Source organism: Passer domesticus, chromosome 8, assembly GCF_036417665.1.
Source record: "Passer domesticus isolate bPasDom1 chromosome 8, bPasDom1.hap1, whole genome shotgun sequence".
NCBI classification, from domain to species: Eukaryota; Metazoa; Chordata; class Aves; order Passeriformes; family Passeridae; genus Passer; species Passer domesticus.
Window position 1 is genome coordinate 25,475,289 of NC_087481.1, and position 26,230 is coordinate 25,501,518.

General features: G+C 46.3%; 1 protein-coding gene across 2 annotated transcripts in view; it reads right to left on the bottom strand.

The window, feature by feature from the left end:
* The window catches only part of SGPL1 (sphingosine-1-phosphate lyase 1), a 30,749-nt gene extending 8,389 nt beyond the window's left edge, over nt 1-22,360 (bottom strand). The window contains exons 1-6 of one of the 2 annotated variants that reach the window (XM_064429799.1): nt 22,250-22,360; nt 12,555-12,720; nt 10,727-10,794; nt 8,897-9,044; nt 7,519-7,598; nt 6,126-6,254 (exon numbers count right to left, since the gene is read on the bottom strand). In XM_064429799.1, coding sequence (XP_064285869.1) covers nt 6,126-6,254; nt 7,519-7,598; nt 8,897-9,044; nt 10,727-10,794; nt 12,555-12,720; nt 22,250-22,252 — 594 coding nt within the window. In that variant the 5' untranslated portion in view covers nt 22,253-22,360. Of the gene's footprint in view, nt 1-6,125; nt 6,255-7,518; nt 7,599-8,896; nt 9,045-10,726; nt 10,795-12,554; nt 12,721-14,680; nt 14,873-22,249 lie in introns of those variants that run through there. The other variant, XM_064429798.1, reaches the window with a different exon arrangement.
* Nucleotides 22,361-26,230: the final 3,870 nt, after the last annotated feature.

Sequence of the window (26,230 nt, forward strand, 5' to 3'; positions counted from 1 at the left end):
AGGGAAAACAAACAAAAAGTATAGAATTCCAGAGCCCAGCAGGAGGGGACCACATTGCAGTCACCTCACGCACCAAACTACTGGTACTTAAGCTCTTGATTACCTGGGGATTGTTTATCTGCATTACAGGTTAATTATGCCACGTACACGGAAACAACAAAGTTGATTCTGTGTTAAGTCAGCTGCAGTCCAGCACGGTTTGTTAGGTCTGGAGCAGTGCCACACCGAGGCACAGTCAGCTCAGGGCTGGCCCCACTCCTCAGCTACAAAACCTTCCCAGAACCTGGAATGCTGCAGGACTTGGAATTCCCACCTCCTCTCTGCTGAGACCAGCCTAGGTCTGCTCAGTAGCAGAGCTTCTAAGCCCCCAGGGACACAAGGAATTTCACACCAGGAGGGATTTGTGCATTCCTCACCCCAGCCAGTCCAGTCAGTACCCACACCACCCACCAACCCTGCTGCCCCAGCCCTCTTCACCCTGACCACAGCGTTTGCATCAGGAGGTGGAAGAGAGGGAGGCACACACAGGTTTACAACTGCATACTTGAACTGAAGAGCTGGTGCAAATACACAAATTAAACTCTTACAGGAAGGAATTCCTCAAGTGGAAGGTCTCTTGTAGGTCAGCTTCTACGAGTTCTGGCATGCAGGGGACACTGGGTACAACCTTCCCCAGTAAAATTTTAACTTGGGAAAATGTGAGGTTGGTTTTTTAAGCAGCCTGCAGGACTGATTTATTGAGTGAGCCATAACCTAAGGATATGGGGTAGCTGGACAGTTATACAGAGGCTCACATAAATGAGGAATCAAAATCTACTTATTCTGCTTATGGGGGGCTAATTTTGCTCCTCAGACCTCTTGAACCAACTGCAACTTCCCCTTTTAACCTCTTCCCCCTCAAAAATAAACATAAAAAGGAGCCAATCACATTTGTAGCCTTATGACATTTGGGTTTTCCTTGGGTTTTTTCCTGCTGACATGGCTGTAAACCCTGAAAATGCCAAGAAGTGTGACTGTGTGACAATGACTAAACATGAAGTACAGAGATAAGGAACAAAGCTCACAGCCTGCCAGGATTTGTCCCTAGCACAATCCAAGCCAGCAGCAGCTGCTGCCACAGGCAGTGTGGAAGCAACTGTCACACCACAGACAATTCCTGCTTTTTAGGGTAAGTTTAAAAGCAACAGCTGTCAGAGATAAAACCTAACAGAGCTTCTCACTGGATGAAGACATTGCTGCATTAATTGTGCAGCAAACGGAAGGCAGCAGGAACACAATGTTTTAAGGGTTTTATGGGCTGTGCCACTCACTTCTCAACACCATTCATGAATGAAGATCTGTCAGGTTGTGATTACCTTTGGGAAAAAAAAAACAGCTGGTGACAGACTCCTTCCCACTGGGCTGGAGAAGAGGAATGGGATTATTGCATACTTGTACCCATCCTTGCAACACTGCTTAGGATAATGATTGTGAAAACTTTGCTAAGAAGGACATGGGGATCTTGGGATTTGTGTTACTGAACACCAGGCCTGCTCCTCGTCGGGCAGCATTCCCTATGCTCACCTAGATAATCTGCTCTGGAAAAAGCAGCCTCTGTACAGGGAATGGGAACAACCCACTTCAATCCTAACACCAAAACACCAACATCTTGCCTTCATATGTAACAAGCCTTTCCTCAAAGTCTGGCTTTATCCCCTGCATGGGAATGCTGAGCCACAGAGTTTTTGGCAGGTCAGAGCCAACACTTGTCAGCAGTCCATCACATGCAGGGTAAGGAAGAGCATCCAGGATGGATCTTCTCCCAGGCACCCAGACTGGCAGACGACCACACAGAAAGCTTGTTCAGACAGCTGAAAATCCACCCAAAAAAGCTGAATTTCAGCCAGCTCAGCTTCCTAAATTGGCCCACAGTCAGCACATCATGAGTATCCATCACAGAGAAGTACCCGACTCTGGAACAGAACCAGCGCAACTCCAACAGCAAAATCCTCTTGGTCCACATGGATTATACCTGTGCACGGAGCCTGCTCCTTCCTTCACAGGAGGCTTTGCCAGCTCAACCACTGACAGCAAACTCGTTCTGCTGTGGGCAGAGCCTGAATCACTGTCACAGGATCCCAGCTCCCCAGCGCCCGCGGTGCCGGCGCGCGGCCAAGGCGCGCTGATTCAGCACCCGCCCAGGGCTCACACACATTCTTCTCTCCCCTCAATGAACTCCACAGGCTTTTCCATGCCATGGGAAAAGGGGCTGGAAACAGGCATTGTTTAAGCAGCTCTGCAATCCTGCACTATCTTCAAAGGCCAGGCAAAGTGTGGGGGAAAAAGGAAAGTAAACAGACATTCTGTGTTCTTGATTTATTTGTTGTTTTGCGAATGGGAAGGGAGAGGAGAGAGCACAGGGAATAAACATCCCTCCTGCTTTCCAAACTCAGTATATCACTTCCGTTGCTTCCTCCCTCCAAATCCCAGTGCTCTGGAACCTCAACATTACAATAGCAATAAGAGATATGGTCCCTATTCCAGGATTCCTTTGGCCCTGTCACTGTCAAACTGTCAGACATTAAAGAACCACTTCGGTTCATGGTCTCTGAAGTTTTGCTTCCATTTTCACCTGAACAAACATGTCCATTTAGACCCTGGAGACAAAGCTGACCAAAAGTTTCACTGAGCTGAACCACCCCAGGAATAATAATAATAAAAAAAAAAGCAAACAACAATTTATTTCTGGAGTAACAGGGTAAAAAACCACAACACAATCCACTGCATGGTCGTAACGCTGTGGCAGCCTCCCATAAAACTCCTGGAAACCTGCAGGTTGTAAATTCCACAACTTGTGTCTCTCAAGGTGACCTGCTCATCACTACAGATAAAATCTGACAGGTCTGCACAGTTTAAGCCCCCCTCAAGACATATCAGTCACGTCTCCCTACTTCAAATGTGTAGCCAAAGTTTGGAAGTCACAGAATTTGGGGAGAAGAAACAAAATGGGTTTCTACAGGAAGCTTAGGCTTGGTGATTTTGCCTTCTCTCTCCTGTCCTCAGCTGTAGAATAAGTGGAAGAAGAATTCACAGAGAGATCCACATCAAATACTTACATGTCTCACACACACACAGAATTTTTCCCTACACTTCAAAGCTGCCCTTTCTTTTTAAAGTTCAAAAAGCTACTTAAAAAAAATACTGCAGCTTGCATAAAAGTGCTGATTTCTCTCCCAAATTACAGGGGAAATCCACACAGCTAACACTGCAAAACAAAGCACCTTGTGAACATGAACACATCAGACAAGAACAAACTCCCCTGTTCCTCTTCTGTGTGCTGAGCTTAATTAGTCCTTCCAAATCATTGCAAGAATGTGATTAGAATCTTCCAGGCACCCAAACTTACTGATTCCTGTCTCTTTGCTCTTGCATAACACAATTAAAGTAAGAACAATAGTAGCAATTAGTGAGAAATAGGAAACATCCATCCACTGCTGAAAATTATTACTTTTAAAACTGCTTAAAAACTTGAAACATCTCTCAGAGCAATTTAAGACAAAGGCATGTTTGAACACCCCCCAACCACCAGGGCACTGTTAGAGCTTTTATGGCCATGTCACCAAAAGGAGAATTACAGCCCATGTGGCTCAGCTAAAGGCAGCTCCTGTAAATAACACAAGCTGCTGGTTTGATTTAAGATTCAGAAATGTAAAAAAGACAGGTTGCATTTTGGCATTTATGAAGCACACCAAAAACCTTCAAAGAGGAAGCTCCCCAGAGATCCTGCTGAGGGAGGTGTCCACATGACACAGGGCAGGACCAGGGATCCCAGGCTGCTGAAAACCTTGGGAACAGCAGGGATGTGTCACAGGGCAGCTTCTTCCAGACTGAGCAGCAGTGTCACTGCCACAAAGTGCTGTTCTGCAATGTGCTGTGGAGATCAAGCACAAAGGAACTGAAACTGCCTCACTGAGAAGTCCAGACAGAAGCTTTTTGGTGCTTTCCATGCAGCACAGATGCAGACACCCTCTCCAGAAACACCAATAAGTTCCATCTGCCTTCAGGGACCACCACCAACACCAACAAACTGGCCAAGCAGTCCCTGCTGCTTAAACCAGGTTAGTAAACCCAGTGGACAGGGGCCTGGCACTATGACACTCTGCCTCTCAGAGGTGGCAGTGAGGAAGTTCGGGGGGAAAAAAGCACTTGTTCTAAATTTCAACACTGCAAAAGCTGAATCAAGCAAACCCAGAGGCTTTCTCAGTAGAATGAGCCAGCAGCTCCTCTTGAACAGATTAAAGATAACTCAGAGCATTGCCCCTTCCCTGGTTTAGCATTAAAACCTCTCTGCTTTACAGTCTCACCACTCACAGAGGTATAACTGCAGCACTGAGCCACCAGCTGCAGCAGGGCCTTCCCAAGACAGAAAGCAAATAATCAGTTTGAAAAAAATCCCCTTTTTAATTGAGTTTGCAACTGTCCAAGCCTCCAGAAATTCTTCTGAAATGTTAATTCAGTTCTGGGTAGAAGAAAAGAAAGTAAGAGAAGTCTTTGAGCCCAACTACTTAAAAAGCATGAGATCTCCATATACCCACCCACATCTCTCCATCAGGGATCAGCAACTCTGGACACTTCAGTCAGGAAGAGCAGTGGGAGGAAGACAAGAAGTCCACTGGAAACACTCACTCAGACATGGTAATTACAGGGGTGCAATTAATCTTCTGTTTCTGGCTGATCAGCTTTCCAGCCCTCCCCTTCTCCCTGCCACTGGGGCTGTGTTCAAGCAGCTAGGGCAGAATCCCACAGCAGGCTGGGCACTTCCTTTGCTGTGGGGCACCATCCTCAGGAGTGAGAGGAGAACAGAAGGAAAAGCAGGAGGACAGAAGGAAAAGCAGGAGGACAGAAGGAAAAGCAGGATTCCCCAGACTATATTCATGCAGGTCTCACTTTGGCTGCAGCAGTTTTTTACCTGTTCTGACCTTCTCTTAGGCAATCCCACTTTTCCATTTCAGTGGGAGAGCACCCAAGGCCAAGGCTGACACCTTTACATCGTGTTTTACATAACAAAAGCCAAAGATCCCCTGTGCAGGCTTCAGCAAGCAAAGTTCCCCAAGCACCTATCAGGGGCACACAGCTCCCTGCCTGCTGTGCCAGGGGATGTCCCAACTGCTGACAGAAACCAGTCCCAACAGCTTCATGCCCAGCCCCAGGAAAATCTCAGCTCTGCAAGCCAGAAAACAGCTGAGGTGAGGTGAAATGGTTTTTGTAAGCAAAGAGGCACGTTCCTCCTCTAAAGCTGAAGGTGGTACAAGGAATGCAGTCCTGAGAAGAAAAGTCAGGTCAGAGGGTGTCACCTCCTCCTCTCAAACGCAATCACATCTTGCACTCCCACACAGCCGAGCTCATCTTCAATCCCACTGGGATTCTGAGCCCAGCTACACCTTCCACAAAGCTACTCCAGTTCTCAACCCCTTAACACAAGCAAGCCCCCAGCTGACAGGGAAAGCTCACACAAGGCCAGTTCAGCCCGTAAGCCCTTGTGTCAACACTGCCTTCCAACACTGAAAGCATCAGCTTAAGAACACACATTTGGACTCTTGCTGGGAATGTTATCAAGACTGTACAACTGGTTTGCACAGGAAGGCCACATGAGCCTGGAAACACAGCTTTCCAGCTGGACAGCTGACAGTCCATGCCTGCTTGTTGGTGAGTAGCCAGCCAGCCAGCTGGCCTTGCCCTCGAGCTCAGCAATCTGGCAGGCTCAGAGATCTGCAGCTCAGAGAGTAAAACTGAGGGGAGCTTCTCAGAGTGACACTTCTCTGCTCACAGTTCCCCACTGCCATCCAGCCAGGCTGCATTACACCAGTTCTCTTTTCCAACTGCCATCAAGCCTGTGTCACTTAAGAGTGGGAAAAAAAAAAGATGAAGTAAATGGTCTTGCTTAGAGAACTGTTTCTCTGAGTGGAACTGTCTCTCTCAAGAAGAGGAATTAAGCAACCTCTTAACACAGCTTAATTAACACAGCAGGCATGGAATACACCAGAATGAGCTTATCCTCATGCTCACCTGGAGAGCACAAGGTGCATTTGCACTTGTCAAAGTCAAAAATACCCAAAATGTTCAGGCAGCAAAGACAGGTTACTTACAGCACCACAAGACTTGGGGCCCCCATGGAAGAGCGTGCAGGCAATCCTCACTACTTCTGCCTCCATCTTCCTCAGACCAGGGAATATATCTGGATGGAGAGGATTACTCCAGGCAAACTCTTCATAAACCTTCAGAAAACGGAGAGAGAAAGTTAGACGTGCAGATGAGGCTTTAAGAACTCCCCATGTGCACTCTAAAAGCAAATTAGCTGCATTTTATCGTAAGAATATTACAGGACTTAACTGCTCCTGAAAGTAAATGCCACAAGCTGGGAAGATGAGGAGTAAAATAAAGAAAAAATGAATGTTTTTCTAAGGCATTCAGACCTCTGCCATGGATTCTACAGCACAGCAATATCTCTTGTTGGAAGGACAGATCTAATAATTTTGCCGTTTTTAAAGAACACAAGATACATCCTGCAATTGCTTTACACAAGTCAGGAAAAAAAAGTGATTTAGCAGAACTTGTTCTCAAGTTTATTGTTAAGAGGGGGTTCTGAAGCAGGCAGTAAAGCACAAATGCCCACCCACACCACAAGGAAAGTGGCTGTAGAAACCAGTATTTCTGCTCATTCCACAACTGGGGACTCAGAGGATACAAGGCTGGAACAGCCCCAACCTCCTGCAGTCCAGATCAAAAAGCAACTGCAGGGATGTTAAATAAAATACAGCAAAACAAACCAGTGAATAATCAGCACAAACAAAGGGAATGTTTCCACAAAGTGATCCAAGCCGAGGCCCCTCCAGAAAGGCTGCTCTGAGCTTTGTTTCTCCAAAAGTGGCAGAGAAAATGTCAACATGAGGAAGAAAACAGCAATAGCAACCACCAAACAGAGCCTGCTACAAAAACTGTTCCCAGGAACAAGAGGACCAGACTTCCTTTTCTAGCAAAACAACTCTGGAAGGAGATGTACTTGAAAACAAACCTTTAGGCTGTTTAGGTTATTTTGCAGCCTTCTCAAAGGAAGGAGTTCCTGAGCAGGTAAACAGACCTCACAAGAACACCACTGAAGCATGCCAGTGCTCCATTGTCTAAGATTTGGACCACATAACCATGCCAAAAAACATTTCCCAAAAGTTCTCTTTTGCTCAAACCAAGAGGAGTTTAGTTTTGCTCAGTGAAAGCCGTTCCAGTACCAGTCTCTAGCTCACTTGTAATTACTAATTACTTTCTCACTCACAACAGTACCTCATCTGATTAGATCCCAGTTATCTCTACGAGGTGTTTTCACAGGGACAGTCACCTGGCCAGAGTCACACTGCCCAAACTGCCACTAATTCCCCTTCCCAGACTTAAGTTTTAGACCTTCCCTATTTACTTTGGGATGCTGGAACAGCTCTGAGGGGTTTCTGGTCACCCTGAAGATGCAAAGCTGGCCTGCTTGCACCTTACCTTCACCAGCAGGTGGGTGAGCTTCTCCTCACCACTGTACACAGTCCCAGAGACTTTCCCATCCTGCCAGCGTACATCTCCTGCAAGAGAGGGAAGAGCACACTGCTCACAAACACAGCCATTCCCAGCCAGGGTGGGAAAGCACAGGGAAAATCCCCTCAGTTCCACAGAGAAGGACTCAGCTTTTAAGACTTCCCTGAGTTTTGTGGCCCAGGGACAGCTGTGTGTGAAGCTGAGCCCCTGGCACAGTGTGAACTTAGCAAACAGCAAGTGACTGGTGACTGAGGAGTCAGCACATAACCAACATGTAGCAGGAGCAAGCAGTTATATTAATAAAATAATCCACTTAATCCCCAGCAGTCTCCCCAAACTGCTGTTCAACCAACTGGACACTAAATTAAAGCCACTTTAAAAGAGCATCCACCAGCACAGGAAGCTGGGAAGAGAAGGAAAAGCCAAGTTTGTACTGCTAAAATCCACAGTGCTGGCACCTCAGTTAAATTTTACCTAAACTGGTACTTCCAGGCAACTTCCAAAGGAGTGGGGGACAAAAATAGGGAGGAGAGGACGACTTTAGAAAAGAAAAAAAGAACCCAGTAAAGGAAGGAAACAAAAATTTAAGAGAAAACACACTGAAAAAAACATTAGCAATACACAGAAGTAGAAAAGAAGGACGTTTTTCCAGGATACTGGATCATGAAATTGTTGTGTTTCTGAATTTGGAGCAGATGCACTGTTCTAGCAGCAATTTCTCATTTTTGGGATAGGAGCAGGGCAGTTGTATCTTCTCCCCTGGACAGGATGTCACCCAACTTTACCCATTAGGAGTAACAGGCACACAAATCAGGGGGAACATGTTTACATGAGAGAGGCAACTCAGATGAGTGTCAGACACTGCTTGTGTGGACTCAAGCCAGGAGAACATCATCATCACTCTTCCTTAAAAGGCTTTTTCAAGGCACAAACCATTGTCTCTCTTAACTGAGGTCACAGTCTTGGAAATTCCCTAACAATCCTACTTGGAAATTGCTTTTTTTGATTGTGAGTATTTTCTGGGGCTTCACATTTCTGGTAAAAGTCAAACATCAAGGCAGCTGCTCAGAAATGCAATCCAAAAAGAGAACTTCCTCCATATTTCCCCTCTCCTCAGCTCTCCCATCTCTCCATCAGCCTGAAATTCTTGTGGAAGGAACAGAATTTCAGTGGAAATACCTGAACACAGCATTAGAACTCATGAATCTCAGTCATGTCCAGAAGAAAAACTGACAAAAACTTGCAAGGGGACAAAATATTTAAGCTGAAACCATGAGCAGGAGTCACTGGGACTCATTTAGCAGAGGAAGTGTCATGTGTGGTGTCTGCTGCAGTACAGACTCACCTTTTGAGCTGTACTCTTTCATCTTCTGCAGCACTTCAGGCTGGCTCATGCCTTGTTCTGGCAGTGCTTTGATATATTCCCTTTCATCTTTCAGGAAGGATAAACTGGAAGTGACATCATTCAAGGCTTCATCAATCTTCTTTTGAATCTAACAAGAAAGAAAAAAGTCTATCAAACTGTGACACTGGTCAAATTCTAAATAATTGTTTGAGTGTGTGCAGGACAGGACCTGCTGCCTACATCTGTGGTGCTGATGGAGCAGGCAGGAACTGCTCCACTGGGAGCTTTGACCCTTTCCTTAGTGCTTGAGAAAATAAAACTCAAGGAAAAAACCTGCATTTTTACCCAGAAAACCTCTTCAAGTCACAGTTTTTAATTTGTGGAGGTCTTCAGGAGCACTGGTTTGTACTTGGCCTCCTCTACCCCCACACAGATGGTTTAGAAACTCACAAAAACAGAAACACAACAAAGAAATCTCCACCACAGGCACAGTTCAGAGATTTCTTTCTTCCCACCCACACCGTGCACTCAGCAAACCCCAGACTTTTCCCAACACATTCCAAAGTAAAGGAGGCAACACAGGTGTTGGGATATTGACTTTTGCACATTGGAATGACTCAAAGTCAAGGCCTCTTGTACCTGATAAGTTATCAGGTATCAACCCACCAAAGAACAGGAAGAGGACACAGACAGGACAGAGTGCTCTGGCACAGGGTTAGCCCTGGCAAGGGAAGTCTGGACATAACAGGGATTGTATCAAGTGTCCTTTTCTAACAGGCAGGCAAGAAACAAGCAGAGGAGAATTTGCTTGATCAAGGACTACTCAGGTTAGGAGGTGAAAGCTGGGACATTTAACAGGACAGGAGGGGATTTAGTCCCTTCCAGGGTGATACAGGAGAAACTGGAGAACTCCTCCTGTCTCCACAGCAAAAGGAAAAAAAATTCCTCTGTGCTACTCTTTGGATAGAATTGCCTGGAAGAGATCTGACCCCTGGAATCAAGGTGTAAATACACCAGCACAGCAAGCAGCAGGAAGTGCAATCGAGTGTGACACCGTGGTTTACGAGGTGAAATAAACCCAGCTGTGCATTTCTTCATCCCCAGCCCTTAACCTGCTAAAACATGCTGACAGTTGGGGTTTCAAGACTTTATGGGGGGAAAAAAGAAATTAAAAAAAAAAACCACCAAAAAACACACACCAAAAAAAAAAAACACAAACACCACACAAAAAAAAAAAAAAAACCTAACAAAAAAACCCCACAAACAGCAGCTCCCAAACACTTCAGCTCCTGGGTCATTTTAATGATTACAGAAAGTGCTGATATCCTTCTGCTAACTTTTGCTAATAGATATCTGAGCCCAGAACAAATCATGGCCAGCTGCTTGATTAAAATAAATACCCTCACACATTGCACAACAATGTGGAATTGCTGTCAATGTGACAATTGCTGTCTCAAACTCCACACTGCTTCAGAAGAATAATTCCAGTTCAATCCTGGACCTTCTTCCAGAATTAAAATCATTTTCTTAAAACCAAAAAACAAAGAAATGCTACCAGAGAATTCACTCATTCTTGGTTAATATAAATAGCTTGGAAGTTAAAAAGAGGTGGAACCTCCTTATTATGGCAGTGATGCTATGACATAAAGATTAGGTAGAAATTACATCTGGCATTAAATCAGGAGGCAGCAGAAGACATTCCAGATGTATATCCTGGGTCAACAGGATCACAGTGACATGACACCAAAGATGCACTGAGCTGTATGTTCTCAAAAAGAGCTGAAAAAAAGGACCTGGAATAGTCCTGTAAGTACTTGTTCAAATACTTACTATAGCCCCAACAAATGGCATTTTTCTCAGCAGTTTAAAGAACTGTTTTTTAGTTCGGGATGTCAAACCTGAAAGACAAAAGGCAGAAAGGAACCTAAGAAACAAAAAAACAAAATAGAACTTCTGATGCAGCTCATGATCCAGGCTCAGCATTCCTGACCCAAGCTGAAATAACACAGGGAACATGGTGAGACAGATAAGGGGATGCAAGAGCCAGGTTTTCATGGATGAACCATGCCATGGAAACAACTGGACTGCAGAACAGCAGCCACCTACAGGAATCAGTTATTTGTTCCTTACTTACATGGGAATGCACACCCACGTGTGGAATTTGACAAGAAAAAGAGGGACTTCAGGGTTTGCTAAAGGTAAGGAATTAATAACATTTCCTGCCTCTTCAAAGCAGAATAGTTACTTAAAATCACTGAGCAGTGTGAAGCAGACTCCCAGACTAAGGGACATTTGTGACAATGTCAACCACAACACAACGTGGATTTGCCCTGTTTGATGCACTGGGAGGTGACTCAGGGAAAGGGAATGGACAGAGGGAAGAGCAGCAATTCCACCACAGCACAGACTCAGATGAGAGAAGCCACTGATGACAAGCACTGGAAAACTCCTCGGGTAGCTCCAAAGGCAGGAATGAAATCTGGATGACACAGATGCTTTACAGCCACCAAAAATGCCTTCCCAGTCCTACCTGCACACCAGGAAAAAACAAAAAATAACTAAACAAAGTTTAGAAATCAACCATTTGAAGACTTTGCAATTTTATCTACACTTCATATATATTTCAGTTCATATATACAATTTGAAAAGCTACCAAGGACACTAATTGGCACATTCTGTAGTAAATACTTGTCAGCGCCCTGGTAAATAACATTTCTGTTGCACATCTCAGTGTGCACACTGTTTTATTAATAATTTTCACAGCAAGGAAAAACTGCAAACTCCTGAAAAATTCGACAATCTAATCAGATCTTCTAAGAGCTAGTCCATACTTAAACAAAATACACTGTGCAACAGCACAAATACTAGCTAGGAAGATAACTGTCCTGAACAGAAGTTTCATAGCAATTTGCTCCTTACAGACATTCCCTCTGCTTCATAAAGAGAAGGGGCTGCTTCAGAAACAGAGACATCGAGTTAAAAACTTGGCCATTTTTCACAAGCTGCCAGCAGAGTGTAACCCCAAGGCCTGTGGGAACTGAAATGCACCTCAGAGGGCATGGCAGTGAGCTCAGGCCATCACACCACCAGGGAAAACTGCAGCTTCTGCAGAATTCAGCTCCACTGAAGAGCTGCCAGTAACAGAAACCACTCAAAACAGGAAGATACTCCGGAAATGTATTTTTTTTTTAAATTACAAGAAGAAAATTTCCTCACACTATCACATCTTGAATATTTGAGAATGAAATGTGCCCCCAACATGGCATCATCTGCTCCCCCAGCAGGAAGGGAAACAACCAGGAGTTATCCAGACACTCTGCAGCAGTGACTAAGCTCACAGGAACCCAGCTCTCCATAAATCTCCCCGGGGTTTGGGCAAGAAGAGAGCGTTGTGACAAGCACATGGTTTAGCCAAAAGAAGAGGGAGGGAAGGGAAAGGAAGAAGACAGAAGCACAATCCATGCACCCGCTGACAGAACGGGGGGGCTTCATTTATCAAATTTATTTCATCGACCTTAATTCAGAAGAATTTGGTAAATATTAGGTGACTGCAGAAAGTCTCTTTTAACAAGTTTGTTCCACCCTCTTTCGTCCCACTGCCCAGGAACAGCTCAGGGCCTGCAAAGGTAAGAAAACCCCCCGTATGTCCAATACTTACTCTCAGGCTGGCAGAGGAAGCCATGCAGCCACACGCTTGCAAGGGTGGAAGAAAAAGTCAAGCCAATGAGCTGCCAGGGCTCCAGTCCATCGCAGCGGGCGTTCACAAAGCCTGTCACTTTCTCCCAATACATCTGGAGGATTTCCTTGTAGGGAGTAATGGCATCCTGAGCAAAGGAAAACCAGCAAAGCACAAATTAAAACAAGTAGGGCATCAAAAATCCAGCTGTTGATTAAAAAGGGGCTTTTTGGTATGCAGACCCCATGGTCTCCTTGATTCCTACAAAATTAGCTTGAGTTCTAGAAGTGTGTGTCCTAGAGATACATTTCAACTAAAATGGGCATCTTCTTCTCTTTCTTCAAATAAGGAAATATTCTATTTGCCTTTCAAAGAAATCAAATTATTCCAGCCGTTTTTTTGAGTGATAGAGGATCTAAACTTTCTAAATCAGTGCCCAGATACACTGTTTAGTTCTTTCTAGAAATAGTTTTAAGCAATTAGAACTTTTAGTTGTTTATTTCTGAAAACTGAAATTTTGTTAGCGCGTGTTTCACTTTTTGGAAGTTGTGTTTTGCATCACTGTTTGTGGTACAAATTTAGAGAACAGATAGATAATGTCAAGCAGTCTGCCCATGTGAGATGTGAGATGAAGATGAAGAGGCAAGTGTCCCACTCCATGAGGAATCAGAGGATTTTGGTATCTGAGCTGGCTAACGCCATTTGTGAGCTGTGGACTTCACTGAAGATCTGTGACATAAAAAGGAGAGGTAGGAGATAGATTTTATTCCCTTCCACTCAAGAGTCACAGATAAAAACACAAACCTTTAGAGACTTCAGATACTGAGAGAGAAGCACCAAGAGCAGATGAGGAATGTGAGGTTCTCTGCACAGTCCCAAAAACCACCACCAGATCTTACCACTGCCCAAGAGATGGAACTGGGTTAATTTTTTTCCAAGGAATTCTCAGGCGGTGAGTGAAGGTACCACCAAACAGGTCTATTAAGTACCTCGGGCTGGATTTCCAATGAAGATGGAAGCACTCAGCAAGTCCTTAATTTAAAGATCTAATTAGCATGTTACACACCAAGGGGGGGGATGGGAGAGGAAAACACTGCTGCCGCCAAAATAACCCCCAGAAAAGGGTGATGCAAGCACAATTACAATGTCAAAGCAGGAATTACTGTCGGGACACAGCCCAAGCTCCTAATCAATAGCTTCACATCAGATGCTCTTCAAGAGCGTCAGAAAAACTGGATGTGCACAGGGAGAAAGGACATTTCCCTCTGAATAGGGGTCTTCCATCCAGTTCTCTGGGAAAAGGTTTCTAGAGATAAGAAGATTAAGCAAGAATAGAGCCCTCTCCCAAATCCCTCCTCCAGTTTAACTGGGGAGATCTCCAGCACTTGAGAGCTTCACCCTCCAAGCAACAGGGAAGGCACTTGGGGCTTTTCAAAACATTTGTGACTAAGCCTTGGAAGGAATAAATCCTTGATTCCTGTGCTGTTGGATTTTGGGTGGGAATAGAGCAATTTTTTCAACAAACCACTAAATTTAAAACTTCCCTTCTCAGGACCCTTCACAGGTCTCACTTCTGCGTCAAGCCAACAACTGAAGCATCATTTAATTAACTTTTTTTTAGGGGGTAATGTGTTGTTCCAATACAGCTAGAGAGGCTACTAACAGTATTTTTTAAAAAAGCCAAGTTTTTCCTAATAACCAAAGGAGGAAGGCAGGTTTCCTTACCAAAAAGCAACACTGATGAATACTCACTACACTGGAAAAGCAGTAAAATGCATATAATGGCAGGGTTTGAAAGTATTTAAGCAACCCAAACACAAATTCCAGCAGAATTAATGCATCAATTCCAGCTTTTACCCTTAACAGAGGAGGGTTTTCACCCGTGTCCCAGCACAGGCTGAAGGGACAAAAGCAGGCAGCACTTTTTGTTTTGGGCAAAAGCAGGCAGCACTGAGCTCTGAGAAGGCAAATTAGCACCTATTCACTTGGCAAAGGGCAATTTAAAAATACATCAGAGCCACTTCGGCCTCCAAAACAAGGCGGCCACACAAACCGCTGCAATTAGGCAATGTCCCAGCTAATGAATGCCCGTCCCCCAAGCCACTCACCACAAAGCCCATTCAACCCCAGAATTCCAGAAGAGCCACCTTTTCTAGCTAACCAGAGGTGCTACTTAAGTTTCAGCGAGTTTGCACAATCTTCACTGGCAAAGCCCTGGAAATGAGCCTTTAACCAGCAGCAATGACTTTGGTTCTTTGCCTAGGATGAAATGCCAGGTTATCATTCTGTTGTGGAGCTGCACTTAAAGGAGGGAAATGGAGCCACTAATGGGCTGCTGCCTCAATAGCTGCTCTCAACTCACGGCAAGAAAATGCTGCAGCATCAAATATAAAGTGGGCTGTGCCCTTTTTTTGTTGTTTTTTTTTTTTTTTTTTTCCGAAGATGGAGGACACTCTAAGCCCTGAATCAAAATGGAACGTGACCTTCTTGACAGAAGTCACTCCAGTCAATGGCCAAGCCAAAGTAAATAAATCTGGCAAAAGAATGTCCTCACTCTTGGAGAAAGCTCTGGACAGAAGATCCCAGCTCTCTGCACATTTTGTTGTCACTGAAACCCCTGAGCAGAGACATGTGGGAACTCAATGCTACATCCAAATTTTGAACAAATGAACGAAGATGTTCACTATGTTCATAAGACATTGAAGAATTTCTTCCCCTTTCTTGCTTTAAAAAAACCAGTCTGAAATCAATCCACAAGTGTTACAGTTTGACCGGGTAAACTTCCCTGTATTTCTCACTTTCTTTCTTCAGCCATTTCATACTTAGATGAGTTTGAAGGATGAGGTTGATCCATTTAGGAGGATATAAAATCTGGGATTTAAAAACCCCGTGAAAACTGGCACAGAAAATGAGCTAGCAGTGAATTACAATTTCTCAGCTCCCTGGCTCAGTTTTTCCCAAATGCTCCCTTTCCTGAAAGTATCCAGCAAGACATGAGAGACCTTTACTTTCTGAATTATTCGCTTAATCCCACAGAAACCAGAGGGCATTCAGAAGGTTGCACTCAAATGTTTTTATTACACCCAGGAACACGCTGGGTTAAAAGGGAGCTTAGAAAAAAGAGACAGAGTGACTTTTTACAGGTGCAGAAAGACAGAGGGATGGATGTCAGGATGTTGGATGGGATGACAGGAGGGAATCCTTCCCTGTGGGCTGGTGAGGCCCAGTGAAGCAGGGGCTGCCCCTGGATCCCTGGAAGTGTCCAAGCCCAGGTTGGAAGGGCTCAGAACAGCCTGGGACAGTGGAAGGTGGCTGGCACTGGGTGATCTTTAAGGTCCCTTCCAACCCATACCATTCTGGGATTCTTCACAATGGCAGTCCCATACCACTTCTTCATTTCACAGGGAGGGGGCAGGGGGAATAATCAGCCTCTGGGTAGCCCAGCCCTCAGAATCCCTTGCCCTGCAAGGGATTTTTCACCCTGCTCAGGGTGAAAAACTCTTCCTGCTTCCCCAGCTGGGCTAGACAACAGGCTGACCTGATTTTAAACCTGTCTACAGGACAGAATTTCATGTAAGACAATAAACTGCTTATTTGTGAAGGCATCAAAAAATAAAGGTTTCCCTCTCCATTAGAAGAGAGTAGATAAGCTGCTTTTCTTTCTGTAAGAGAACCTTCCCCATACAAAAGCTTCCCAAGCCACAGGATTATTTCAGAAGCAGTTTAAAAACCTGACTTATGAGCACACTAAAGAGCAGGGAGGAAAAAAAAAGCTCCACTGGAGGATTTGTTTTTAATTCTCAGAGCAGTAAGACAGACCCAGGTATCAGATAAAATACTAATTGCTATCATTAGGACTTGCAGTGCTCATTTGTACTGATATTAATGCACTCAGCTACCTAAGCAGTTTACATATTGAATTTGTAGCTGCACAGATTAGGAATACATCCTTGGTACTTTATTTCTAGAAGTCATTAGCTGGCTGAGCTGGTTCCAAGGATAGCACTTACCCCACTACAAAAGAGCACAAATTAACTGCAGTAATGCTCTTCTGTCCCAGATGATAGAAAAGGGAGGGGGGAGGAATGCCAAAGCTAATGAGAGCACATTTTGCATTTCTGCCAGAACAGCATTTCCTCGGCTGGGCTTCGAGTTTTAGGACACAAAAAAAAAGCTTAAAAGAAAAAAAAAAAAAAGAATGAGAGAAACAGAATGGCAATAAACTGCTTTGCTTACAAGTGCCTTCTGTTTCGGTGGAAATTGAAACACTGTCTGAGTTTACCTGTGGGAAAAACAGGAAGAAAGATTTTACCCTTGCTTCCTCCAAAAGAAGGTTTCAAGTGGGGTCAAAAAGGGGCCACAGAATAAAAGTAGCTTTTAAAGGCGAGCTGATGTTATGCAATACCATGAGGCTGACTGTCCAGGGAGGAAATGCTAAGATCAAAGAATCACAGAAAGGTTTAGGCCAGAAAAGACCTTAAAGACCATCTTGTTCCAAACTGCTGCCAAGGGCAGGGACACCTTCCACTATCCCAGGTGGCTCCAAGCCCCACGCCAGGGATCCAGGGACACCTTCCACTATCCCAGGTGGCTCCAAGCCCCACCCAACCTGGCCTGGGACACCTTCCACTATCCCAGGTGGCTCCAAGCCCCACGCCAGGGATCCAGGGACACCTTCCACTATCCCAGGTGGCTCCAATCCCCACCCAACCTGGCCTGGGACACTGCCAGGGATCCAGGGACACCTTCCACTATCCCAGGTGGCTCCAAGCCCCACCCAACCTGGCCTGGGGCACTGCCAGGGATCCAGGGGCAGCCACAGCTTCTCTGGGCACCCTGTGCCCACCCTCTCAGGGAAGAATTTCTTGCTAATATCCAATCTAAACCTACTCCCTGTCAGTTTATACCACATCCTCAGCTTTCACCTGAATCCACACATATTCCCAAACTAGGGACTCTCTGATCACTTCCTCACACACCCTAACCTGACATCTGTGTCTGCCACAGCTTCCCTTGGGTCCCCAGAGCTGGGGCAGGAGGTGGCTGTCACACAGGAAATCCAGGCCAAGGGAGATGGCTCCAAGAGCCCGAGTTAGGTCAGCTCCGATTACGGGAGCAGGCGGAATACCGGTGCTGCCACTGTAATTAAGGAGTTCTTCCCAGGAGAAGCTTCCTGACTGAAAACAAACCACATAAATGCATCAAGGACACGGCAGCCTCGCTTATTTATTCTGCTCCTAAGTGGAAGGAAGACTCCAATTAGCCCTGCCTTCGCTGACACCTCGTTGCCTGCACGTGTGCTGGCCACAAATCTGACCAGAGGAACCAGCCTGGCTCTGAGTCCAGCCTGGACTCTGTGAAAAATGTGTATTTTAGGATTGGCTTTTCGCAAATATTAAAATTAATATTATTTGTGTTATGCTGGAAAGTTGTGCTGCATTAATTTTCTTAAGTGGTGTGTTAAATATAGTTTTAGGTTATAGCAATGTTAAAATAGGAATTATGCTATGTGTACTTTCTTTTAAAGAGAGGACTCCCACCGAGACAGCAGCCACAGGACACCTAAATCTTTCAGAGAAAGAGAATTTATTGCCCCATTATCAGAAGAAACGAACTTCTTCCCACCTCACTCAGCCCTGAAGATGCTGTCAGGATTCAGAGGAAGAAGCTGACACTGACCAGACAGAATCCTTTGTTTGAATAGAATTTATGCATCATGTATGAGGTGCATGAATACGCAACAAGCGATTGTTTTTAAGGGTTAATCCTCTGTTAATTTCGGGTTTATTTTGCCCAGAAGGAGGTACCCAGACCATCCATAACTCTTTGTTCTTATTGTCTCGCATTGTCCCAATCTCAACTGTTCAAATTTTTATTACCCTAATTATATCACTATTTTTATAACTATTTTATTACTATTAAACTTTTAAAATTTAAAAAACAACTGATTGGTGTTTTTCACAACTCGGAGCCACTGGCATGCCCAATTCCTACTGGAGAGGCAGCAATGGGATTGAGCAAGAGCAGCCCAGCCTCCTCGGAGCGCTGCTGCTGCCTGTGCCTGCGGTGTTTTGGTTCGCACCCCAATAATGACTCTGCTCCTCCGCCCTCCCTGCCAACCCCAGCCTCACAAATACCTTTGCATAAGCAGCAGGCAGGGAATATTTGTTAGTCAGCTCCTAATTACAGCTCGAGGTTTGGACCACGTGCTGCCCAGCAGGACCAAAGGATGTGGGCAGACAGAGCGACACCGGATGCGTGATCGCTCAGAAATCAAAAATCATGAACTTTTGGATGCATGAGCTGAAGTAAGTGAAATTAAAAACACATTCAGGCCACACTCGTCTTACTACAGCTCCCCAACACACCAGTTTCGTCTGCATTGCGTTTATTTCCACCACGGCCATACTGAAACTTTTTCTTTTTCTAGAATGACAGCAGTTGTGGGGGGAGGTTTGCCACGTATAGTGTCTGCAAAATGAATGTATACATACTGTACCACCAGGCCTGAGAGCTTAAGAGGAGTGGCTAAACAATGGCTAATTATAGCTTCAGCACAAAAACAAACAAGGCAGCAAGTCAGAGTAAGTACAGCAGCATTCTGCCTTCCACTGTGGAGATGGAATGTCAAACTACCAAAACAAAATTGGAGAAGACTGATTGGTGGCTCAAAAAAAAATATAATTTTACAGGAGCCCAATACACTCCAAAAATCAAGTTCAAATTTCATTTAACCCAAAATATACACAAAGTGTCATGTTCACTTTGCTCCCTTAGGCAAACCAATGTACAGAAGTTTCTGTACACATCTAGGCATGCTCCAGGCAGCACAGACCTCACGAGAGACAGGATCCACCCAATGGTGAGCTCACCACGGATCTCTGTGGGTCACCAGCTCCAAGAATGTGCAAGGAAACATCCTCTGCTGACACCACAATAATTAGAGCAAAATAAGTGCCCTGCTCCCTGCATGCTGGGGCTCATCTGGACATATTTCATTCCTCCATGCCTCAGGTCCCTGCACACCTTCCAGAGAACAAAATGGGCATTTCTTTGAAATATTTTGTGAGCACCTGGGTGCCACCAAGAGGTAGCCACAGCACTGAGACACGAAGCCTTGGCAGGAGCAGTCTGGAAACGGAGCCCAGCACGGCAATTGTTCTGGGAGCAAGCATCCATGAACAAAGGCAGCAGGGAGCCCTGGCACAGCTTCCCAGCAGGGTTATGCAAGGCTGGGACAAAGCCCCCTGTATCAGCACAAACTGAATGCTGCTGTTCTACATGGAGGGCCCTGCTCTTGGGCGAGTCCAGCCATAGGGCAGAATCCTCAAAAATTATCTTATCAACAGCAACGCGCAGAGCCCTTCGACCTCTGCAATATCCATCACGTGCCCTTCCTGATATGGCATGGATAAATCCTGGTGAGCAAAGAGAGGCAAAGGAAACAGAACACAAAGGATCCTGAGGGACTTCTACATGCAGGTTTCCAGGAAATATAAAGTTTTCCCAACACAGAAAACTGTATCACAATCACCACAGCAAACAGACCAGGACACCTGCTGCCACATCAATTGGTGAAATCCTAAATCTCAGCTCATGCTCTAAGGGCAGGACTAAAGCATGTACTAGGCCTGCTGGTACTTGAAAGGAAATGTCTTTCACTGCCTGGGATGCAAAGAATAAGAACAACAGAACCGTGGAATCACAGACCCATTTGGAAAAGACCTTGAAGATCATGTCATTCCCTCCCCCTGCCATGGGCAGGGACACCTTCCACCATCCCAGGAGGCTCCAAGCCCCTCCAGCCTGGCCTGGGACACTGCCAGGCATGGGGCAGCCACAGCTGCTCTGGGTGCCCTGTGCCAGGGCCTGCCCACGCTCTCAGGGAGAAACTATTTCCTCACATCCAACCTAAACCTAACTTTCTGTCAGTTGGAGCCATTCTATCTTGTCAGCCCCTTCAGGCACTGGAAGGCCACAGTTTGGTCACCCCAAATCTTCTCTTATCCGAGCTGAACAATCCCATCTCTCCCAGCAGAGCTGCTCCATCCCTTTTATCACCCTTGTGCCTCCTCCAGACTCTCTCCAGCAGCTCCAGGTCCCTCCTGTGCTGCCCCCAGGGCTGGGGCAGCTCTGCAGGTGGGGTCTCAGCTGAGCACAGGGGCACAGGGGCAGAATCCCCCCTCCCCTGCTGGGGCTCAGCCACCCACAGCACCCCGAGTCCTTCTCAGCAGCTCTGTGGTGGAAGCAGCTGGTGCAGGAGAAGATCAGATGGAGACATCTTTTTATTGGCAAAGTCGTGTATTTAGAGAAAGAGACGAGCAGAACCCCAAAATCCTTACTCAGAAAGGGGCTCCACTTGGAGCACAGGAGTCACAGCACGGCTGTGATTGCTGCCACAGCAGGCAGACCACACAAAATAACCCAAATCCCAGCGTTTATCTCCAACCACCAGGCGCTGCTGGACAAACCCCAGGCAGGAAGGGAGAGAGGCAGAACCTCAGCAAACCCTCCCCTGCTCAGCGACTCAGACACAGCTTCTCAGGGTAGGAACAGGGTGGGAAACTCTGAGTAGGGTGGACATGAGCAGAACACGGAAAAATAAATATTCTACCCTGTCTAGGTAAGAAAATTTCCAGTGCTTCGCCCTGCCTTTTGCTAAGGTCACAGGAAGGATGCCAGAGTGAAACCACAGCTTAGGGAAAATGTGTGTGTCTCTCCAGAGGAAAGCCTCCTTCCCCGAGCACAAAAACAACTTCCTAAACTTCCCAGGAATCCCGTGCGGTAGCTACTGTCCAATCTAGTGACCAAAACAGCAGACCTGAGCAGGTCTTTCAGGTGCGATAAGCAGCAATTTCCTTTGTCACAGAGGCGAACGGGGCGAGAAGAGCCCGAGCACAGCAGGGCCCCGGCACAAGGATCTACCCAGGGCCAAATTCTGGCAGCCGAAAGCAGCCCCAGCACGGGTGTGCGGGCTCTGGGGGCTGTCCCGGGACAGCACAGCAGAGCAGGAACAGCAGCAGCACTCGGGAATGCAATATCCAAGCGGGACAAAGGAGCGGCACAAAGATAATGCTGTTTCATTTATCACTCAGCAGCTGGGATTTAATTCCCCTTGCTGATAGGGGGGAAAAGCCCAACCAAACAACCAGGAAACCTAGTGCCCCTTCCAGCTTTGAGGAATTGCGGGGTTCACGCCGTGCCAATGTGGGCGATATTCCAAGCAATCCCGAAGTTTGCTTCCAGCTAAAAGAATAGCAGCCAATTAGCAAACCGCGTCTCTAAAAAAAACAACAATCGATCAGCGAGCACGGTTTCTCTCAGCCAGACCAGCACCTCCACCAAAATCACGAGGCAAACATCGCTGCGCCCCACCCAAGCGAAACCAACCAAAACACCGATTCTACCCCTTTCTGCCCCGAAACCCGGTAATTGCGGGAAATGAGGAAAGCAGCGTGCGAATAAAAGGATATATTTACGTTCAGGAGAAGGGTATGGGCCCCTGTGGGAGCTAAGGAGAGGACCTGACCACAAACCCTCGCCACGCATCCCCTGAGGCGCGCCCGGGACCCCGCACCCGGCCCCGCCGGCCAGGCCCGGGCCTCGCTGTCTCACAGGCCGCGCCGGGACTCCTACTCCTCTCTCCGGCCCACACCGGCCCCGCAGTCCCCGCTCACCATCGCTGCTGCGGCCGCCAGCCCTTTCGCTCCTTCCTCCCTTCTTTTCTTCCTCCCCGCTCCTCCTCCTCCTCCTCCTCCCGCTCCCCGCGGCGTCCGGCCCTGCCCCGCCCCGCTCGCCCCGCCCACACCGCGGGGAGGCCACGCCCACGGCACGGCGAGGTCACGCCCACATAGCCGTGAGGCCACGCCCTCGGCGGTGGAGGCCACGCCCACATCACTGCGAGGTCACTCCCACAGAGTTGTGAGGCCACGCCCTCAACAGTGGAGGCCACGCCCCTGTTGTTGTCAGGCCACGCCCCTCACGGCTAGGCGGAGGGAGAGCAGCGCCCCCACCTGGAGGGAGGCGGTAAAACCTTAGAGGCGGAGGTGGATTTTTTGCTAAAATACAAAATAAAAAACACAAACAAACAACAACAATAAAAAACAGTCTGTAAGCCCGCCCTGGTTATTAATTATCTGGGGCTGGAGCTCCTCTGCTTTGGATGCAGCCTGGGAAAGCTCAGGGTGTGCACCAGGAGAAGTCCCCAGGGAGATGAGACCTCAGAGCCCCTGCCGGTGATGAGACCTCAGAGCCTAAACGGGCTCCAGATGAGCTGGAGAGGGATCTGGGACAAAGGGAAATGGTTAGGTGGGGTATTAGGAAGAAATCCTTCCCTGGCAGGGTGGGCAGGCCCTGGCACAGGGTGCCCAGAGCAGCTGTGGCTGCCCCTGGATCCCTGGCAGTGCCCAAGGCCAGGCTGGATGGGATTGGAGCAAACTGGGACAGTGGAAGGTGTCCCTGCCATGGCAGGCAGTGGGGATGAGACAATCCTTAACGACCATCCTAAGCCAAATAATTTTGTGATATCTTTAGAGGAGAGTTTGCATTCTGTGCAGTATATAAGGCAGGAACTTCTGGCCATTACAGCATTATCCAGTCTGTTCCTTCTGCTAATCCACGGATCAAAATCTGCTCTGCTCTGGGTGGATCAGGAGGGAGCCCTCACTGCCCACACCCGTGGCTGACAACCATTTACACCACCAGGATCCCAAAACCAGTTTATTGGCAGGAGGGGGATTTGGGGGCTGCAGACTCGTGGGGCTGCTCCATAAAACTTAACCACGGGCAGAGTGCCAGCAGCCAAAGTGCTCAGGAGATTTTTAAGAGGTTAAAGGTCTCAGTGTGTCCCTTGGCGTTAATTTTGACCTCATGAAATGAATGCAGTAAGCAGAATATTGTCTGGGACCAGCACGGTGGTTTTTAAACCTCCAGGGCAAACCTGACAAGCACCCCAAGCAATTTAGGTTGTGAAAAGGAACTTTTTGAAGCAGTTATGTTGCAGAATAGTTGCAGGGCGGGAAAGTTTCTCATCAGTAATTCCCCGTGCAGTGGCAGCAGAGCTTCAGCTGGGGCTGTGTTTTGAGGGCAAACAAAACACTCTGGTTGCCAGTAAGTGTGAACTCAAGAGACAGCACAGCAGCATCTGGTCATGTCCCAGAAATGAGCACCTGGAGCAGCTGCAGGGCACCACGGAGTGCTGGGCCAGCTGCCCCTGTGCTGGGAGATGGCAGCAGGAGCAAATGCCCACACTGAGCCATTGCTGGGTAATCCCTACAGAACACATCCTTCGGAATTTATAAACCTGTGCAGCCTCTCAGGCAGATTCTGGTGCAGCATTTTGAACTTTTGCTCTTTACCTGCCTTGCTTTTGTCTCCACGCCCTTTTGAAGCAGATGCAGCAGCATCAGCTCCTGGCATTTGCAGTTTGCTGCCTTACAGGTGCTGTTTGTCTGCTGTCACCTCTCAGGAGGTGACACCTGCAGACAGGGCTTTTATCTCAAGCACGCTGCCCTCCTGGGACGGTTTTCAGAGCTGTGCCAAGACATCAGATGCTCTTTTTAGCAGGAAAAAGGAACAAACAGGTCTGTCAGTGACACAATGCCATGTCACAAAGCTGGTCCCCTTCCCAGGTGTTTGCCAAGACAGAAAATATCTGCCCAAGAGAACTCAAAGGAGCTGGGTTTTCCCACTATAAAAACCTCTGCAAACTCCAGTGAGCCCAGCTTTCAATAAAAATAGCCTTAAAATCCACATTTATGCATTCTAAGCGACATCTTGCTCTCCAGGGGGTGAGAGGAAATCTTGTTTGTTCCTCCAGCCCTGAAAAGTCTCTTCAGGTGCATCACTAATGTTCACACACACCTTCACCTAACGCCAGGAAACAAAGAGCTGGGTGTGCTTAATGTGGCTAAAAAGCACAGGTAGGAGGGAATATCTTGCTATGAATATCTGGGTGGGGAGGAAAAGCCACACCAGGGAGGGAGAGGAGCCTTTTGGGTGAGGGGACATGGAGGCACAAGAGCAAATGGGCCCTGAACCCATTTCCATCTTAATTTGGTCTATCACACAGCCCAGGTAGAAACTGGTTTTCCCACTATTCAGATGGATTTTTTAAATATCAGAGTAGCTTGGCTTCTCCTCACAGGTGGCAGGATTGATGCTGAGACTGTGCCAAAGCGACTGCTGTCCCAGAGAAGGGAGCTGCCTTTCCCAGGAGAGGCCAAGCATCACCTGGCCAGCACTGCCCATGCTGGAACTCCTTCAAAGGACGGCTTGGAAGGGGGCTGGAGAGAAAAATACAAATTATTCATGGTTTTGCAGTGCTCCAAGACCCTCTGGGGGGTTGGCATTACCCTGGGCACTGGTTACACATTTATGAGAGAAACTGCCACGGACACCAATCCAGCAGGACCAATCAGTTCATGCTCTGATGAAAAAGTCGAGTCTGACAGCAGTCAAATATGAAAAAGAGGGCTTTTTCCTCTTTCCACAAAGAAACGGAAGGGGGAATGATAACTGCTTTCTGGATGGAACAAACCCCTGTTTCTTCCTCTTCCTTGCTTGGGCCAAACCCCACTTTCAGCCAGGGGTGCCTGTCTGTGAAGGATGGCTCTTTTCTGGGAAGGGTCTCACTCAAAATGCCTTGGGGACAGCCTGAGGTGGCCCCCAGGAGGACAAGGCCAGCCAGAGCTGTCCCTCTTTTTGTCTGGGAGCAATCCTCCAACGTCCCTGGGCTGCCTGGGAGGGTCCTGGAAGGTCCTAAGGCACCCCAGAATGCCCTGGGGAGGGGGTACCAGGGGGGTCCCTGGGGTTTCAGAGGTCCTGAGAGATACAAGGAAGGGTCCTGGAATTTCCTGGGGAGTCCTAGAGAGATTCCCATGGGGATCTTCCAGGATCCACCCCCAGGAACCCCCACGGAACCCACCCAGAGACTGCCCCAGGACCCCCTGGGACCGTCTGGGAGTGCCCAGGAAGGAGGGCCATGCCCTGGAGAGGGGACTTTGGGATGGAGGGAGTGATTTTGAGATGGAGAGGGGTGTTGCTATTATTAGTAGTATTTTTTAAATAATATTATTAAATTTTTTATTTATGATTTTATTATTTTTATACTTATATTATAATATTATATATAAAATATAATATACTATATATAATATAGTATATATTATATAGAATATATAATATCTATTATTTAATATATTATATATTTTATATATAACATATGATATATATATTATATATATCATATATAATATATAAAATATATATTATATGTTATATATCTAATATCTAATATCTAATATATAACATATAATATCTAATATATAATATATAATATATAATATATAATATATAATATGTAATATGTAATATGTAATATGTAATATATATATTATGTTATATATACAATATAATATATAAAATATATTAAATATATATTATATATATTATATATATTATATGTATTATATGTATTATATATATTATATTATATATAATATATAATATATATTATATTATATATTAATATTAGTAATAATATTAGTAATATTAATAGCAACAACAAACCAGCAACTGATGCCTTGAGAGGCCACATGGAACAGCAGCTAGAGAGAGTTAAAGAATAGAGCAGGGATTTATTAAAAGTCCTCAAAGGA